Source organism: Bombus flavifrons, chromosome 10, assembly GCF_040668555.2.
Source record: "Bombus flavifrons isolate JBK064 chromosome 10, iyBomFlav1_principal, whole genome shotgun sequence".
Classification (NCBI taxonomy): Eukaryota; Metazoa; Arthropoda; class Insecta; order Hymenoptera; family Apidae; genus Bombus; species Bombus flavifrons.
This window is the reverse complement of record NC_138451.1, coordinates 6,514,852-6,532,981: the sequence shown is the minus strand read 5'-3', so window position 1 is coordinate 6,532,981 and position 18,130 is coordinate 6,514,852. Positions and strand designations below refer to the sequence as shown.

Below are 18,130 nucleotides of genomic sequence, written 5' to 3'. Positions count from 1 at the left end.
ATACATAACCTAGTTGTTAACGCGTACAATAAATAATAGTTGGGTATGGCACCCGAGAAGGTAATAATAAATAATCATATCTAAAAATAAATAAATCATTGGATGTAGTATTAAGATTCCCGTATTCGATCCATTCGCACGTATAATGTATCGACTTACATTTGAATTAAATTATTTATAAATTACACATACATAAATTACCACTTTCTCGTGACTACACAACGATATCGTACTGGGTAAAATGTCACAGAGAAAATATTTTTAATTGCATAAAATATGTGAGAAAATCTACTATTGAACAGTAGTACTTGGAGAAACGTGAAACTATCATAATCACGCAATCCAGTGCATGATCGAAGATTGTTATCTAAGAGTTACATTTCTGTTACTTTCCTGACAAAGTGTCAAAGGAACGAAGTTTGACATTTCATCAGAAAATTTCATTCTGCTTCAGATAGTACCGAAGATTGAACAAGTGCTTAAGAAACTCCTCGTAACAAAAACTCCAAAAAGATCTTGTATTTACATTCCTAATAGAAAGTATTTAATGAAATCGAATAGAAAGCTCGTTTCTTCTCGATTTAGTATTCGTCCCATCACAAATTCCACGTAACGCTATCATGAGTGCAAGCACTAAGCTTCACAAGGAACAATCGAAGTACTTTTACATATTACAAAAAGTGTCCCTATTATCATAAAATACTTTAATAAATTGGACGTAAAATTATCTGACATCTTCTACCCAAATAATCAATTCATGGCCTTGACACTAACTAATAGCCTACAGCCGTGTCCGTGGCCGCCTTGATAACGCCTAGCGGAACAGACCCACCAGTCGTACTCATGTCGGAGACTTCAACGCGTGGCGATGTGATGCCAGAAGTTGGTGACTTCAACATATGTTCTTGTCCCCACGACAATTCTTCATTACTTAGTAACAAAAATTCACACCGAGTTTATTCGGTATTTATGTGACATGGATACGTTCTCAAGCAATCTCCACCATCTTGACCCAATCTAGCCGCGTTGAAATATCTGTGGAACTTCTTGCTGGACGAGCTTTCGGTCCCCGTACGTTTCAACTCCTGTGGATCTCTGAAATAGAAAAGAAAAATTAAAATCAAGTTGTTAATGTACTCCTGACACCTTTTCACATCGAAATCAGTCGATAATCATGTTATAACATAAACCCTGACCCTGTTTTCCTTACCAACGCTTGCATCTAGTCGACACGCGTGATACTTTCGCCATTTAGCGGCTCTAAGTTCGCTAACAAGATAATTTCTCTTTAATAAACGAACTACGGAAGAATTTGCCAAGAGATTGCATTACTTCCTGCTGGAACTAATGATTCTTTTGTGAGCCGCGTTTATTGTTGTCAGAGAACAGTCAACGGAAAGAGCGTAAGAAGAAAAAGAGTCGAATCCGCATGGAACGTGATTCGACGTTCCGATTCGAGCGATTCGGAGCAGTGGCCACCTTTCTCTTTATGATTGACGCCCGAAGTGATCGAATTCGAACGTGGTACACAGGTGAATGAATAATTAATAGCACGATGATCGATACGACAACGATCGAATTTTTGCATAATTTATACATTAAAAGAAATTAGTTTTAGAAGAACTCCAACGTTAGTGGAAGCTATTCTTCGTATTTGTCTACCGGTAGACGAAACTACATAAATTCGTTCTCTTTTCCACGCTTTCCAATACGTTCATAAATTAAATCAACTTCCTCCAGATAATAATAACAAACGATGGATTTAGTTGACCGTACGATTCATCTTTTGCTCTTACCTGGACAGTTCGTTCGAAACGAGGTTGCTGTGCGGCGTATACACAGCCGGATTCTTGTACATACTGCACACTAGCCTCTCTTTGCAACTTTCTTCGACGAATCTAAGTTGCTTAAATATATCTTCAAGTCTGTTAATTATCGGTCCATAATATTCATCGTCGTATCCTGATCGTTGCGTAACCACTGTTGCTTTAGAATCTATCTGACTGCTCTTCGCTGAAACTTGTCTCGCATTTTGCTGTCCAAACGCAATGTACGAATTCTTTATATTTGTTGCAGTTGGCAACATCGTTGACGGCAGATTTGCAGGATTTAAAGGGACATTGACGACAGTTGGCGAAGCTGGTTGAACAACTGTTCTACGATTACTATCAACGTATGCTGAGTAGGCCAGATTATGAGCAGATGTCAGTGGACGTTTTTCTAAATACGGAGAAGCTATTGGCTGCGCGTTCGGCGCATACTGAGGAATACCATACGTTCCAGAGTAAGTGGGCGCTGGGAATGGCGCCGGCAGCACTCCTGGTGGAGGTCGAGCTGGCACCGTGCCAGCTCCTACAGGCTCGGTTTGAACTTCGTAAGGCTCTTCGTAAGGTTCGATGCCCCATTCCTTCAATTCCTCGATGTCTTTTCGATATTGAATATGAGGATGAGCATAATCGTAGCCATCGAATTCATCGTCGTGATGGTGGTGGTGATGGTTGTAGTAAGTTGGAACTGGTACTGGAACTGGTACGTGGTGATGGTGATGCGCTACCTGAAATAGTAATGGAATATTAATGGTAATATTCGAGAGATCAGCCCTTATTGACATCAAAGTGTCGTTAGAGTGATGTAATAATCACCTGATGATGATGGTGGTGGTACTTTGTACTGTGTGCAGAATAGTAGCTGGAGCATAGCTTAAAAACATGCGCAAATGCTGGGATAAAGAAAAGTAGCAATTTCAGGAAGAGCTTCTTCGCTGTGCCCACGCCGAACAGGAACGGTATCACGAACATGAACTTCAATTTGATTAGCTTGATGATGAGCAACAGGGCTAACAAGCTTGTCATCAGCTTGTTCTGTATAAATTTTCCTGAAATAGGAAGGGTCGATTAAATCCTTCAGAATGTTTAACTCGCTAGAAAGATATTGATATGTATTATCACAAATTAAATAATTATTCATCGTACTAATTTTCTTGAAGATTCTTCCTTGGCTTTCTAAGCCTTGCTGACCGAAGTCTACTCTAACCAGAGCGCCATTTTCATCAATCTCACGAGGACTTATTCGAATCGTGGCTCCTTCGAAGAAAAAATCGGGTAACTGAATCTGATAATCCCTGGTCGCGAGAAATTTTATCGCCCTCTTCCGCAGCGCGTTAGTCACTTCCTCCAAAGGTGACTGCTCCTCGCCGAACTGTCGACCTCTTTCCTCCCCCTTCTCCTCTTCACTTTCCTCTTCGTCGCAATTATCCTTACTGGACCTTTCTACCAGATTCTCATCCATGGAATCATCTTGATCACTCTTCGTGCGACACGTTCCATAATCCAAATTATTTTTCGTCATAGTCAAACCCTCAAACACCGTGATATTGTCTCTCTCCACGAAAACATTGTCTAGGTACGTGTAAGCATTTTTCTGTATGCAGGAGAACGTTACGGATCGATCACAGTCCCTGATCAATCCTTTCCACAACTCATTCTCAGTCTGGTTTAGCGACAAACCACCGAAGTTAAATATCTTTGCGTAATTCTTCAAATTCTTAACATCGAAGAACAGGCAGTTTGCATGCACCACGCACAAATATACGATCACGATCACGAATCTTAAATGCATCCTTGACGAAGACTAGATTTCACCGGATAAGTATTTCTCAAATATTTAAATAGAACTTCCCCTGTATCTGATTGAACAAGATTTAGCACAATCAAAGATATAGATAGTTGAAGCGTGTATAGACCAGAAATCAGAACGACGATTAATACACTTTTGATTTCGTCACATCGATATTACCCTATCCACGTGCACCTTTTATCACTTCCGTTGCCCCCTCCAATGATCACGACCTCGATATCAATCTGAATGGATCACACCTCCTTCAAACGTTTTAGGGATCGGCGATTCCTTCCTTCAATTTCAAGCAATCCAATCGCATCGTAAATTGTTTATCGATTCGTTCGACATGTCCGTGTCATCTAGCCGGCATGTCACATCATCTTCGCCCAACTTGTTCGCCTTCTCCGTTCCTTCTCGCGAGACGCGTTCCGTTCGATCTCCCGCTCAAAACTAACCACAAGCTTCTCGGTTCTCGGTTACAATTCACCTGAGCGTCAAGTGTGTCAAAGACCCTCCTACTCCGTCTACGGCCGCTCCGTGGAAGGTCATTATCGTCTCCTCTCCGACTGCAACCGGCCACGCGTCTAGCTACACGCGCGCGCGTGTTAAAAGGCGTTGACGAGGATTTCGGACTTTGTATGCACCGTCAATCCAAGCTCCTTGGCAATGCGCACGGTGAAAGCGGCTGGGAAACCTGTCAACTTCTCTTCGCAACGTTTTCAGTCGAGTTGAACCGTGTGAATCGCATTATGGTCACCGAGGCATTTTGGTCACGTGCGACGGCACTCGACGCTGATATGAAAATTACAAGTTATACCAAATATTGGAACCTCTTTGATTCAGTTTGTTACTGCTATTATGAATATTACGGGTATATAAACTCATTGAGCATTAACTTAAAGCTTACTTGCATTTAATGACAGGATTATGAATAGCGCTAGATATTATTAACTCGTTTTATTGTTGTATCTGAGAGGACTCGAGCCTAACAATTATTTTAGAAATTAAAAAGCTACTGCAACGGTATTAGATAAACAATCTTCTATGTAATATATTAAACCGTTAACAAGTATCCATTGTAACTGTCGTGACAGACAAAAAGAATTCGCAAACTTGCGACAAATGTCGTCGTTTCTCGTTAAACTTCTTCTATGGATTCAACAGAAACTGCAAATCGTTGGACCGTTGCAGATTGCTGTTTATGTGCCATCAGACCGGTCTGGTGCGAGTTCGCAAGTGATCCCGTTTCGATTATGTCTCGATTATAGCCGCGGGACGTCTAGGATTGCTTCTTGCGGTCGTCATCGGCTACCAAAGAATCACTGTATATTCGAATAAATGCAAAACACAACACAAAAGTAAAAAAGTGGAACGCGAGAGTGAAATTCAGAGCGTTCCGTGAAAAACGAAGCGCTAAATGAAGAAGTCCACTGTGTGGAATATTAAGTAATACTATCTGTTCGTTACTTTTCATATCGAGGTTAACTATCGTGGAAGATCGCAGCAAAATTAGAGATTTGACTCGGTTAGGAAGAGGAAGTAATTACTACACAGCAATCTGGAGCAAAATCCAAGATGATCGCCGGGTCTTTCCAATCAGTGTTTGTCGCTGTGTTCATATTTTTGTTTAAATAGCGTCGTCATGTACTTGGAGGATACTTTAATTGCATTGCGTTTCTCCTTTAATTAGTCGTGATTAGATTTTTAGTAAGCTTTTGCAAAGGAACAAGTGTTGTTAGTTGTTCTACTTGTTAGAATAAATTCGTTACATCATTCTGGAGTTATCTACAAACTTCATCTGCAAATAATAATTCTTTAGTTCTTGTTGATGAATGTAATAGCTTTATCATGGACATCACACTGTTACGAATTCTCGGCCAGGCTCCACACTGGAGTTTTCACTAATAGATTGTTGGTGAAGGTGTTCCCATTATCGGGATCGACGACTCCAGCGTCACTTCGACAACCTACATTCGAGAAGAACGGTCGATAAGCGTATCATCGCGTGGCTACAGGCACAATTTTCATCGATCAATGTTTTTGTCAAGGAAAAATGATTTCAGTGTCGTTTCTTCTCAGCTAGGAAAATGCGACCTTGAAACGGGAAACCGGAAACGTGGCAACAACATATTTCACAGCACGCTTGAAACACCTTCTAGATTACGGATAATTATAGAAGTAAGTGAGTTATGCATAGTTACAGAATGTGGCTATGAAAGAGGGCAATTTCACTGGTACTCTACTTCCTCCAATTCTTCTTTTAAATCTTATTCTTCTTACGTAAAATGTTCAATATCAATTAATTCACAGTGAAGAGAAAGAAACTTTAATACAAAATCAATCAACATTATAGAAACTGATGAGTACTACTATTACACCTCATTTACATCATTTATTACTTCCGCTTGAACTCAGAAAAATGTTGCATCCTGAGAACTATCTGAAGTATTATACCTTACACAATCTATACATCTTGCTACGAAACACATGACGTATCGAGTAACGTTATTGCACCTTGCTGAGTTATGTTGGGTTCCAAGATCGTAAAGAGGATCGGGTGGGTCAATACTGGCGAACGTGGTCCGGCCGAATGAATTTCATTGACCTACTATTGATCTGGCCGGTAGGTAGGTAGGTTGAGCGACGACCGGCTTGGTCGCTCAATGACCGCCGAAAAGCGATCTTGTAGAGCGTACACGGCATTCACGGAAACGAACGCTCGTACGCGCAACTTCTGCCTCTTTTTTTCCAGCGGCCCTCAATACTCATGGAGGAAGAACGGGTACGTTTCAACCAGCCTAGATATTAGTACCAATGCGTAGAATTCCTTAACAGTGGTTTCACATCGTACACACTCTACCATCTAATTAGTCAGGAGGATATTCATAACAGTGGATCGCTTTAACCCTCCAATCGCCATTGCTCAGATTACGAACTTGTTGATTTTATCAAATTTTGTTCATTTCTACCTCTATTGAAATATTGATACAAAACATCAGGCATAATAAAAAATGGACGAAATCAAACATAGTGCCAGCAGTATTATAAATTAATATATCAAATCCGATAGTAGACTAAAACGTAAACTAAAACACATTGGAAACTATCAAGTTATTTATGTTGTTGAATAAATGAAAACTGGTATCTGCAGGTATCTACGGAAATCGGAGAATGAAATCTTTTTTTACTACAATTCTTAGGGAGATACGAATCAACAGAACTCAATTAGATTGGAATTTTCTGGTTGCTTGTTTTATGTAAATTTCATTAACGATTTCATGAGATTCTAAAAACCGATAATGAATAGGGGTTAGACAGACATGGATGGACTTGAAAAACGACTAGATGTGGCGGGTAAACAAAAAAGAGAAACTCAAGTGTCGAAGTAGGCTGAAAGAACTGTGTCGCCATGTACTATAGGAAATTCCCCAAAACGCGCGAATCGCGCAAGCTGCTTCGAATCGTAAGCCTATGCGCGTTCTCAAGTGAGAAACGCAGGCCGCGTCGCGTCGGCCGGCTGAAAGTATTTGCACAGACATGGTGCATCGGAACTGGTTTGCATGTGCTTGAAGTGAACCAAGCAACTGGGACACGTTACATATATTGGGTGGACAGAAAAATTTCGTGCGTGCATGGCACTCCTGTTCGACGTCACGTACACAATCGAAAATTAAGATCGAGAGTTTAATACGTATTATTAATCATGTTCTGTGATAACTTCGAATATTTGAAATAACACGGGATGATTAATGTCGGAATGGAAAAAACGGTGGGAGGAATGTCGAAATGATGAATTTAAGAATTCAGAAACATGTATGCTGTCAAGAGTCCTAAATTTATGATTTATGTTTCTATATGTATAGGCAAGATTGACCTACGAAAGTCCAAAAATTGCCATCTGTATATTTGATTTATTAATTTTATGGAATAAAAAATAGCATGAAGCCATTTGATACTTTGTGTTTAACACCCCGTATACAGCAGCAAACGACTAAGTGGTCGGTGAACTATAATCGTTTCCATTGAAGCTTGCGTAACGTTAATAGCGTATTCAAAGTAATTAATAAAGGCCTTCACCGAAATAGAAGGTCAAGAAAGTTTGTGTACTGAGAAAAAATGAACGGGACATGACATACATTTGTAATACGGAAGAAGAGTAAAATATAAAACGAGGCTTTTACCAGGATTCATCGGAATCATCACCATGTGCGTTGAAAACATACAAACATCGTGTACATGTGAAAACAGATATAATTTCTGTACTCTTTAATTTATCATCCGCGATTTATGTCGTCATGGGAAATGACTAGATTACAATAAAATCGTTTCACATTTGTGTTCATTTTACTCTCAGGTTGCTTCTTCGTGCGGGTAATTTCTGTTACGTCAACGAAGGATCGGGCAAAGATTCATCGCAAGACACGTGCTGCGCGCGTAGGAAAGTGAACCGATCCGCGAACTCTTGGCGTGACACGTTCTACCTATTTCTGGCGTGGTAGCAGTCCCGTCTGGACTCCTACACTGTAACTTTCACCGATTTTCCAATTCTTTGGTTTCTGTTATTCTCTTGTCGATCGATGACTTAATACTCTTTCCATTAAATAATTAAACCCTTCACTTTACGTTTTTATCGTCTAAATCTCTCAATTGAGAGTTCAGTACTTTCTGTATTTACGTTACTGATTATGTGTGTTTGAATTATCGATTCTATGAAAGTTTTCAAACGTGTCGTAAATTTAATTTAAAATACTTCAAACTTAAGTGAAGATAGTTTGCATAATTAATGTAACTTAATAATTCGAAGTGATCTTTGTGGAGAACAACCTAACACTCCGATTAAATAAAAATTCATTTGAATTCGTAATAGTTTCGAGATATTTGAATCTTTCTACGAGAGAAGAACGTTTCTTTGAAGTTATTGACGACGAAGAAGCAGTTGAAATCGTCAAGCGTCGTAGCTGAAAAATCCGTTATACCTTTCAAATCAGATCGCGTTGTCTCCAAAAATGCTACGTGTTATGAGTATAAAGTGGCTAAACTCGTGGACCAATGTGGGTCAGTTATTGTGCAGGGTCGATTCTAAGACGAGCTCGTCAGCACATTCTTATGTACAGCATCGAGACACGCATTTCGATGTGCGGTTCAATTCCGCGACGTACAGTTATCGCTCAATTAATGTGTGTACGAGTCATTTCTATGCGTACCGGTTGTGTACATTATGGAATCATCGATCTGTTACGTTGCTCAAGGTACTCGTTCCATGTGGGTTACCTAGATGGTAGCTAATTCGAGATTCGCACGCTGCATACTACTATCATCTAATATAAAATATCTAATGTAAACATCAGACATGTAATATGAAATCGCGATTTGCATAGAATTTGATGCTATAAACTTACGATATTTCGATAGAGAAGGATTAAATAGAACAGAAAAAGAAAATTGAATAGATTAAATGGAGGGAGATTTTAAAAAGTTTCCTTGATAATTTTGCAATTTAAGATCGTTGAACGAGTAATCCAGATTTCGCGCTAAGAAAGATGCCTATAAATTATAAACAGACCTGATACTGGATCGTAAATTCCACTTCCTTATGATTACAAACCACTGGAGAAGGAAGAAAGGAACGTAGAAAAAAGTTTAATGAATATCAATTATACAGTCTTAGAAGACATCGCTGTATCGTCACAAATAAGTTAAAAGGTGTACGACTTTCTGAAGATAACTCGCACATTGTACGCATTTTGTAAACACAGCTATACTGTATATATTATTATTGTATACATATTATTTGAACTATTCTGAACTTCATAGTGGAAGTCGGCCGATGGCTTTGGACACCTAGTGATAGTGTTCTTCAACTTGTAACATCTTACTCAGTCGATACCGCGCTAACCTGTAGTCACAGACAAAAGATAAAATCTATTCAGAGATCAGCTGAGAACCATAGCACTTTTTTACCATATATGTAGGCAGATATCTTCTTGATTTCTTATTATCATATTTAGATATTTATGTAGGTAGGTGGTTTCCCTCAAAGCTTCTTCTCTTGTTCATTTCTTATAACAATCGAAAGATCAAACATTTTGCAAAACTTATTTAAAAATGTGAAATTTATGTGGAATTGGTAACGTTAGAAATTGTTCAATCATTAAAGTGCTAAAAGTGCTTTAGAGTGTTGAAACGTACATGGGACGGTAAGTCTATCTTGTACCTCGCCTGCATTTATGCTTCCTCTTTGCTTCAATGCTACGAGGAATACACCTAGCGAAAACAGGTAAAACTCTCACCTGTGAAGAGCCTTAGTCAATTGTTCGAAAGATTGCGCCACCGCCTTGCGACCAGTGATACCAAGTTTGAAATCACGGTCACTTACACATGAAATTATTTATTGGTTTCAAGCCACTTTCACAGACAAAATACTAAACTTTCAACATTAAATTTATTTCCAAACGATACATTTAATGTACATACATTTAAATACATTTAAATTGACAATTTCTCTAGGATTATATTACATTCACCATACAGAAGAATTTTCAATGTTCGAACTCTCACTTTCTCAAATTCTGCTCAAATTTGATGAGAACTTTTCCTACGTGGGTTGCCATTCGTCATTATATGCCGAATGCATTACACTCGTATCATGATTGCTCGCTACATGATTTGTCAAAATGACATGACCACTATTGTCCAAATAGTTCGGCTTCGAATCTGTCACATAGTCTCTCGAATCACCTATCGAATCATCAACCTGATACGTTTCAATGTCGTAATTATCGGATTCTGAGCGCGATGATGGTTCCATTTTATCGCTGTTTACCACATTAGCGACGTTGTTAGTCAAATATTGGTATTTCTGTGGTTCTACGGTATTGCTGGAGTTCCAGTTCAAGTATGTAATATTGGCAATGACAGAAGGATGTCCATAATCCTGATAGGCAATAGAGTCTGTCCTTGATACAAGTTGTTCTGTTTTAAGGGACGAATCTTTCGATTCTGTTGCATATCCTGTTTTCCCAAGATTGCTTGTTATAAACCGCCTTCCGAAGCTGCGGCCCCAACCACCATAACCACCACCACCACCGCCACCGCCACCGCCTGACGGTGCACCATAGCTCGAAGGCGGTGGAGCACCATAATCGCCTCCACCACCACCACCATAACCTCCTCCACCTCCACCACCGTAACCTCCGCCGCCTCCACCACCATAACCTCCTCCTCCTCCTCCTCCGCCTCCACTAGATTTTGTTAGAAGTACGATTTCTTTGTACTGACCTGAAAATATTAAAGTAATATCGCATTTAATTCATATCGTAATAAAGTTGGAAATTTACAGCAATTCATGATAATGTTCGTAATTTGTGGCATTACCTCCTCCTCCTCCTCCACCGCCATTGCCTCCTCCTTTCATATACTTTTGCATCAGCATTGCCATGGATATCATTAGGGACATCCCAGCCATCATCATGCCCTTCATCGTCGCTACTCCTGATATTTACAAATTTGATTAGGTATTTTAGAATGTCGTAAAGAAATAGAGAGCTACAATTTATGCGTTACCCATGAATTTCATTTTGAGCATCATAAGACCAGCCATCATCATTGTCTTACATTTGCCACCTTTGTCTTTGCCGCCTTTGCCTCCTCCTTTGCCTCGCCCTAAAGGAGAGCGTATGTTTTAATCCATTAAGAATCAATTAAGATAGCACTTATAATAATGTTAGAAGTACTAAAATTATTTTTGAATTTTGTAAAATTGTAAAATCTTGTGTAGAAGAAGCAGTGATGCAAAAATTATTAAACGAATCCTTCGTATTTCCTTCCATAGTTAATATAGCATTTAATTGTCACTCGTACATCAAGTATTTTGAAATGTTACAAACCCTCGGAAACAGGAGTTTCGTCAAACATAACATCTATCTGATTCTTTTCTCGGTTCCCATTCCACCTGGGTAGTGTAATTCTTAAAGCAAACGTATCGAAGAAGTCATTGATACTTCGTTCTATAGTGTTATTGCTATCATTCACGGATCTATGGTCGTTAATCACTCTGGTTTTCACCAGTTTAACATCTTGACCCATTAAATAAATCTCGTTTAAGTCCCTAATAGAGTCCAGGAATCGGCCGAGACGTTTCTTCGCGCAGATTAGCGAGAAATCGATGACACAGCGGCCTATGTCTGTCGTTGGGAAGTCTGGGAAGTCATCGTCTTTCGCAGAATCGTTTTTCAGTGACGGTACCACTCGAATATCCACTCTAAAGCCGTTCCTTCGGAAATCGAGCACTTGTCGACCAGCGCTACTAAAAATTTTAATACAAATATCAAAATTGAATTAACCATCATTTTATTTAATAATTCAACGAAGATTTTATTTCTTTGACTATCGTAGTTATTTCTTTAATTATTTCACTCATCAGAGACTATTGCACTCAAGTTGAATTAACCATCATTTTATTTAATAATTCAACGAAAATTTCATTTCCTCCACCGTTGTAGTTAATTCTTTAATTATTCCACTTAGCAAAAGCTACATAACACTCAATAATGAAATGGGAGCAACGATTACAAAATAAATTTCACAGTACTATTGACGTCCGCTGGTCCCAATAATGTACGGATCCACGATAACGTTGCCATCCGTGTGTGTTCCATTGTTTACTTGATTTCGAACTTGCTTTACGATCGAAAGCACTACAATCACGACGAATATGGATCTGTGTACTACGTAAATAATCTTCAGCGTTGACATCGCTCGAAATCCGATGATCGATCTCGTACTTTACCGTCAGCAAAGACTGAGTTCCGTCAGATCGTAATCGCTTAAATACAATAGGATTTATGTCATTCGTCAGATTTTTTCAATGCCTTGTCACGATTGCCATTTACTAGGCCGCTAGGAAAATAACATAATAATACGTCTGCCTCGTAGTTTGGTCTTACCGCGGTTCCTAACCTGCGAAACAAGATCCCGCCTTTCGAGATTTCAGTGGCAACTCGATGACTTCCTGCGTGAAGAATAACGAGGGCTCAAGATCTAGTCTATAGAACTGAAATATTTTTTTGTCGGCTATTCGAAAGTTGTTAGCGTCCGCTGAGTGATGGTTGAAAGAATCTAGAATGTTTAGAGGAAGTGGTATGTACGTTGCTGTTCAAAAGTTTTAGGATAATTTAATTCATTTTTTATAAAAATGTAGTGTATTTGATGCATATTATGAATTTTAAATTATATGTATTTTTTAATAGTATCGTTAATTGATTAGCTACTTTCTTTGTCGTATAAAGTATGTTGATTATAATTTTTAGTTCACTTTTTCTTTAGTTTCGAAATAAATAATAATTAAATCGTGAATGTTTGCACATATTTGAATCAAATTGGGATATCTGAAGAAAACCAAAAGAAATGAAAGATCTCTATCCTTCGAAACGAGGTGACTCACTTGTGTATGTTAAAAAATTCCTTTCTATTCCTTCTCAATAAGGAACGTTCGAATCCGATTACATTTGTTGGCTGCACCTGAGAAATTATGACCGTGCGCACCTCGATGACCAGAGAATGTCTAGATAGCCTAACGTACGCGCCTAGAAGCGGACGACCTTGTTTCGCATCAATTTAATTGAGTAACCATTCGTCTCGTAATTACGATGCGACACATATAATTTTCTTTGCAGCAGACCGAGCAAAGAGCTGTCTTTATTTTGCGCAAACTGCTACTTGATTCCAGCCACCTTTTCTTCCACTATAATCTATCATATAGTAAATCAAACAGAAAAAAGATTCGTCATAAATCTTCAGAAACCATAGTTGGTTCCTTTCGTAAAACGTAATACGATCTTATAAAAACGACAGGGCCAGGAAGCTTCTTAAAAACGTGATTTATTAAAACTTTACACTGCGCATAAATACATATAAATAACAAGAAGGAGAAATCATGTACATGATACAAAAATGGTCCATGTGCAACGACGACCAGCTCGAGCCGTGTGACCGTGGGGAGTAGAGGTACGTGGGAGCATGCTTGGCAAATAAATACCTACGAATCTACGAATATAAATTGGTGATGGTGGTGATGGTGATGGTGGAGAGACGGGGCGATGAAATGAGACCAGGCGATGTGACTGAAGTGACGGACAGAGGCGCGAGCAACAAGAAAGCGAAACGAAGTTAAAGATGGGAGAGACGTGAAGAAGGAGTAGGAGAAATATAGTTGATGGCAGTGGAGAGCGTGATGAAGAGGTGGAGGTGGAGTAGGAGCTAGATACAGATTGAAAGGAACCGTGAAGTGTGAAAAGAGGATAAACGGAAACAAAGTGGACTCGGTGAGGTAGAGACGTGCTACTAGATCTCTCGCGTGCCACCAGCTGCTCCTCGCTGGCGGCTCCTCCGATCACGAGTTCGTTAATTTTGCCGGAATAGCGATCGACGATCCCGCGCGTTGCCATATTTCAGAACGGCCTGCTGGACGCTGTCGTGGATCGTGTCCAAGGATCTCCCGTATCCGGAATGTCCATAGCCGTGGCCGTGGTGCTCCTCGGAGCTGTGAGTATGTGAACTCGAGTATACGGGTTTACTGACAATCTCGTAGGTAGTCTTCTTTTCGCCACCACCGGCCAAAGATTTCAAACCAACGATGGCTGATAACATAAGGGCCATTAAGCCGGTCATCAGAGCTTTTCCGGCGAGTAGGGCGAGGGCACCGAAACCGATAGCGCCGAGGGTACCCTTCATCATCATCAGACCAGCAAATAAACCATTCATACCGCCCTTCTCCTTCTTACGTCCTATATGATGACCAATGAAATCGTTATCATGTGTTTTCATTCACGATAATCTTAATCTCTCTCTAAGGAGAGTAATTCCTTACCAGTTCCGACACTTTGTCCACCGCCAAGGCCAAGTTGAGCCAACGTTTCCTCGTTAAAATTCCTAGCAGCCTCGAAGGTCCTGGGATCGAACAATTTGATGGATATCGAGTGGCTGTTCAGGTAGCTTCCGACCTTGTGAACCAGATACGCGTCCAGTCTCTTCTCCACATCGTTAGGGAAATCCCTAGCCAGATTGGCGACAACCTCGGAAGCTGGCATACTGGCAGAACTATTTTCTTTGATCACCGACACTCCCGGTAGGATATTGATGTCCTCCTGTTCAGATAATCTATCCAGGAAGGACACCACGTCTAATTTCAGGCAAGTGGCACTGTAGGACTTGCCACAATCCTTGCTCAGAGTAGAGGCTAGAGTCTCCGGGGATTCCTCGACCATTTGTTTCGAGGTACGTCTCTCAATTTCGCCGACAACAGAGCCGACGAGAAAAAGAGGAAGCAGCAGCAGCAACAGGGCCTGCTGACGATGGACCGACGACTGACCGAATACCGCAAATCCCTTCATCGTGCTGTGCGAATTATGCGACGTTTCTGAACCCGGACGCGACAAACTCTGATCTTAAAGAGATCCTGCTGGAGAAGGTCCGGCGGTTGGGATAAACGGCGTAAAACGGACTTGTTGCACGTGGTTAGGATTCGATCTGCTGACTGAAGCTGACGGACGAGACGCGTACCGTGCACTGGACATACCCTCGGATAGTTGCAGTATATATAGAGCGAGTCACCGGGTAGTCCTTTTTCCTTTTTGCCTTTCGGCCGTTCCATACATTCTCCTAAGTCGAGAGCAACGCGCCGGCGACGGCGTGCTCTCTTCTTTCACGGTGGTCCAAGAGAGGAGGCGAGGGGCTCTCTCGCGTCCACCACCGCCGCTGCCTTGTTCGTACGCGGCGAGAGGGAGCGTCAAATAGAGCGGAGAATTCGAATCTCTGTCGAATTTGCGGAAAAAAAAAGGATACCGGAGACGTTCTAATGAGAGCGAAGCCTCGTGATCTTGGACTTCCATTCAATTGTCGCCACGGAATCATTTCAGTGAATTCGCTCGGTGGTCGTTGTGGATGCTGCTCGGCCAAACTTTCTTCGATATCGATTCCGTTTGCTCTAGAAATCGTTACACTCGCAATCTGGATTCAGAAAGTACTCGTATCGCGCTTCGTACGCTGATCACAGGGAATTATAGACAGCTGTTAAAAGATGGAGTGGATTCTTCCTGCATCGATAATTCCGTCAATTTTAATTATATTTATGAAGTAAATCAACATCTGTATCACTAGTTGTTAAAGTTTAATTCATAGTTTTATTGGAGAAAAGTATCTCCTGTATCTATGGACATATTTCAGCTCATTTGATCGATTGAATATTGCTAGCAGTGATTTTTTTCGTACTCAAACGTACAGATCAATCGAATAAGCTAGGATCGCAGATCGTCTGTGGCCGATGGCGACAGTGACGACCCGACATGAACCACTTTCGATCTCGACGACGAAATCGAGGCGGTCGATGGTCGGACAAAATCGAGCCTCCGTATCCGGCTATGCGAAGAGCATCTGAATATTTAAGAAAACTACAAAGGGAGAGGGAAATCACGGAGTATTATTTCCCTCGACTGAGCGAAACGAGACGGAGCAGGCCTACTTTAAATTAGCCCAGTTAACTCGCGGGAGATCGGATTTTCGCGCGCCACGCTCGAACGACAGCGCAACAGACGGATCTGACGGCGAGAAAGTGCGCGGTCAATTTTCACAGGATCCACGCGCGAGAGATGCATCCAACGTTTACTACGCTTTGGAAATCGCGTAGCCACTTACGCGTTCGAGGAACTTGCATGACTTTAGACTCGATATAATCTGTTCGATTTTATCGAACTTTTGTGGGTCAATCGCGTGATGATGGTTAGGAATATTGGTTTCTTGAATGATTTCGAAGAAAAGAAATTGAAAATAACAAAAAAGATACAGTACGAAGAATACAATAAAATAACATAATATTTCTAATATTGCGCATTAATTTTTTTATGATCGATATAATCTTTTTTATGATCGATATAATCCTGAATATAATCTTGATTGAGTAAAGGTATCTCTTCCAAGTAATGGATAATTGAAGGAAGTAGAAGTTTGGATAAATCGATTTCTATTTTGAAAATAAAGAAGAATCATCGCTCCGAGCTACTGAAAATAAATTCCGATAAAAGTCAGAGATACGTATTTGATCAAGTTTCACCAAACATTGAGAGCTTCTCATCGTCGCATTCGAACTAAAGTGTTACATTTACGCGGCCACACGCGAACTCGAGAAAAATTCCAGGCTGCGCATTCCGTTGAAATTATTTATCGTCAATAGGGCGTGCAGTTTCGAGCGTGGTGAATTCGCGGCGTGAACACCGCGTAAGGCGTTCATGGACGTTTCGTACGGCCGAAACGATGCGCTCGCATGCTCGGCCAGCAGGTGTGTCGGAAAGGAGAGGATTAGCCTTCTTTTCCAGGTATCTATTTCGCTACTTGTTACTTCCTTTTACCGCAACGCCTTCCTTTCGTTAATAATCGCGCGATCTCCGGTGAGCTACTCTTGTTTCGATCCGGCGCAGAGTCGGCCAGTCGCTCTGTCCTTTGCGACCGTTGTCTATCGAATCGTATAAGTTCCCACAACATATCATATTCTTTCAAATTTACAGTAAAACTCTATTTTAGGCAGCTGGCTGAAAAGTGAAACTCCGTTTTAAACAGTTGAGACAATTGGCGCGAAATTTGTTTAAGAGCTTGCAAAAGTTTAAACGTATAATGCCGATATTGGTAGAATTAATGGAAAATGTCGTGTTACAATGTTACGGTTTGCCGATTAGATTTGATACTTGATTTTCATCGATCGATCCTGGTCATGCCTTTCCAATCACCGGCAAGTACCGAACGTACGCGAACTGTGCCGCAAGTGAAACGTGAATGGGCGCTCCTTCTGTTTCCCATAACTGTTCCTGATATACTGTTACTATCCTTTTAATACATTTAATACGTAACTCGAACGAGTATATCGAACATCGGCCGAATTTCCTCGACGGTGTCGATCGCGCATTATTAAATCTTTCTGTCCTCGACAACCTTCTGTTGGAGAGTCACGCTAAACAAAAAGTTATAACAAATAGAAACGGCATTTCCTACTCTACTTTCCAGAATCCGCGAAAGCGAAAATTAAAACCATTTGACGATTTTACGATCGATTTGCAATTTCATAAGCGTCCTTAATTCTCTGGCCAAGTTTCTACAACCATCATCCGAATGATATAACAGAATTTGCCAGCTTTCGACCGCTTGAATTATCGAAATATCGTTCGACAAGTGTGAAATAAGTTGGACGAATTAATCGATGGAAAACAACCGGAGTTAATAAGTGGAAAGTTTTCAACTTCGTAATAATTAACATGGAAATCAGAGAAAACAACTGGTTAAACCAATCGAGTTGTCCATTCAGTCGATAGCTGTTCGATTTTACTCCACTGTCCCTGTCAATGCCACAATTGGGACAGATCTTGTTTCTGATTTTTTCATACGATTCTGTTTTGTACGTGTTTAGTCGCTGGATTCGATTCAACGCGTTGTACATTGGAAACGGTGAACGTAATTGCATAGCATTTGC

At 40.5% G+C, this 18,130-nt stretch overlaps 2 protein-coding genes across 2 annotated transcripts; both read right to left on the bottom strand.

Annotated features, from left to right (window-relative positions):
• Window positions 1-487: 487 nt before the first annotated feature.
• Window positions 488-4,270, bottom strand: Osi17 (DUF1676 domain-containing protein Osi17). Its single transcript, XM_069121635.1, has 4 exons — window positions 2,973-4,270; window positions 2,643-2,875; window positions 1,797-2,554; window positions 488-1,095 (listed from the first exon to the last, which is right to left on the bottom strand). The coding sequence occupies exons 1-4, from the start codon at window positions 3,616-3,618 to the stop codon at window positions 957-959; spliced, it is 1,776 nt and encodes a 591-aa protein (XP_068977736.1). The 5' UTR covers window positions 3,619-4,270; the 3' UTR covers window positions 488-956.
• A 9,684-nt stretch (window positions 4,271-13,954) lies between these two features.
• Window positions 13,955-15,151, bottom strand: Osi16 (DUF1676 domain-containing protein Osi16). Its single transcript, XM_069122444.1, has 2 exons — window positions 14,486-15,151; window positions 13,955-14,402 (listed from the first exon to the last, which is right to left on the bottom strand). The coding sequence occupies exons 1-2, from the start codon at window positions 15,006-15,008 to the stop codon at window positions 14,020-14,022; spliced, it is 906 nt and encodes a 301-aa protein (XP_068978545.1). The 5' UTR covers window positions 15,009-15,151; the 3' UTR covers window positions 13,955-14,019.
• Between the last annotated feature and the right edge of the window lie 2,979 nt (window positions 15,152-18,130).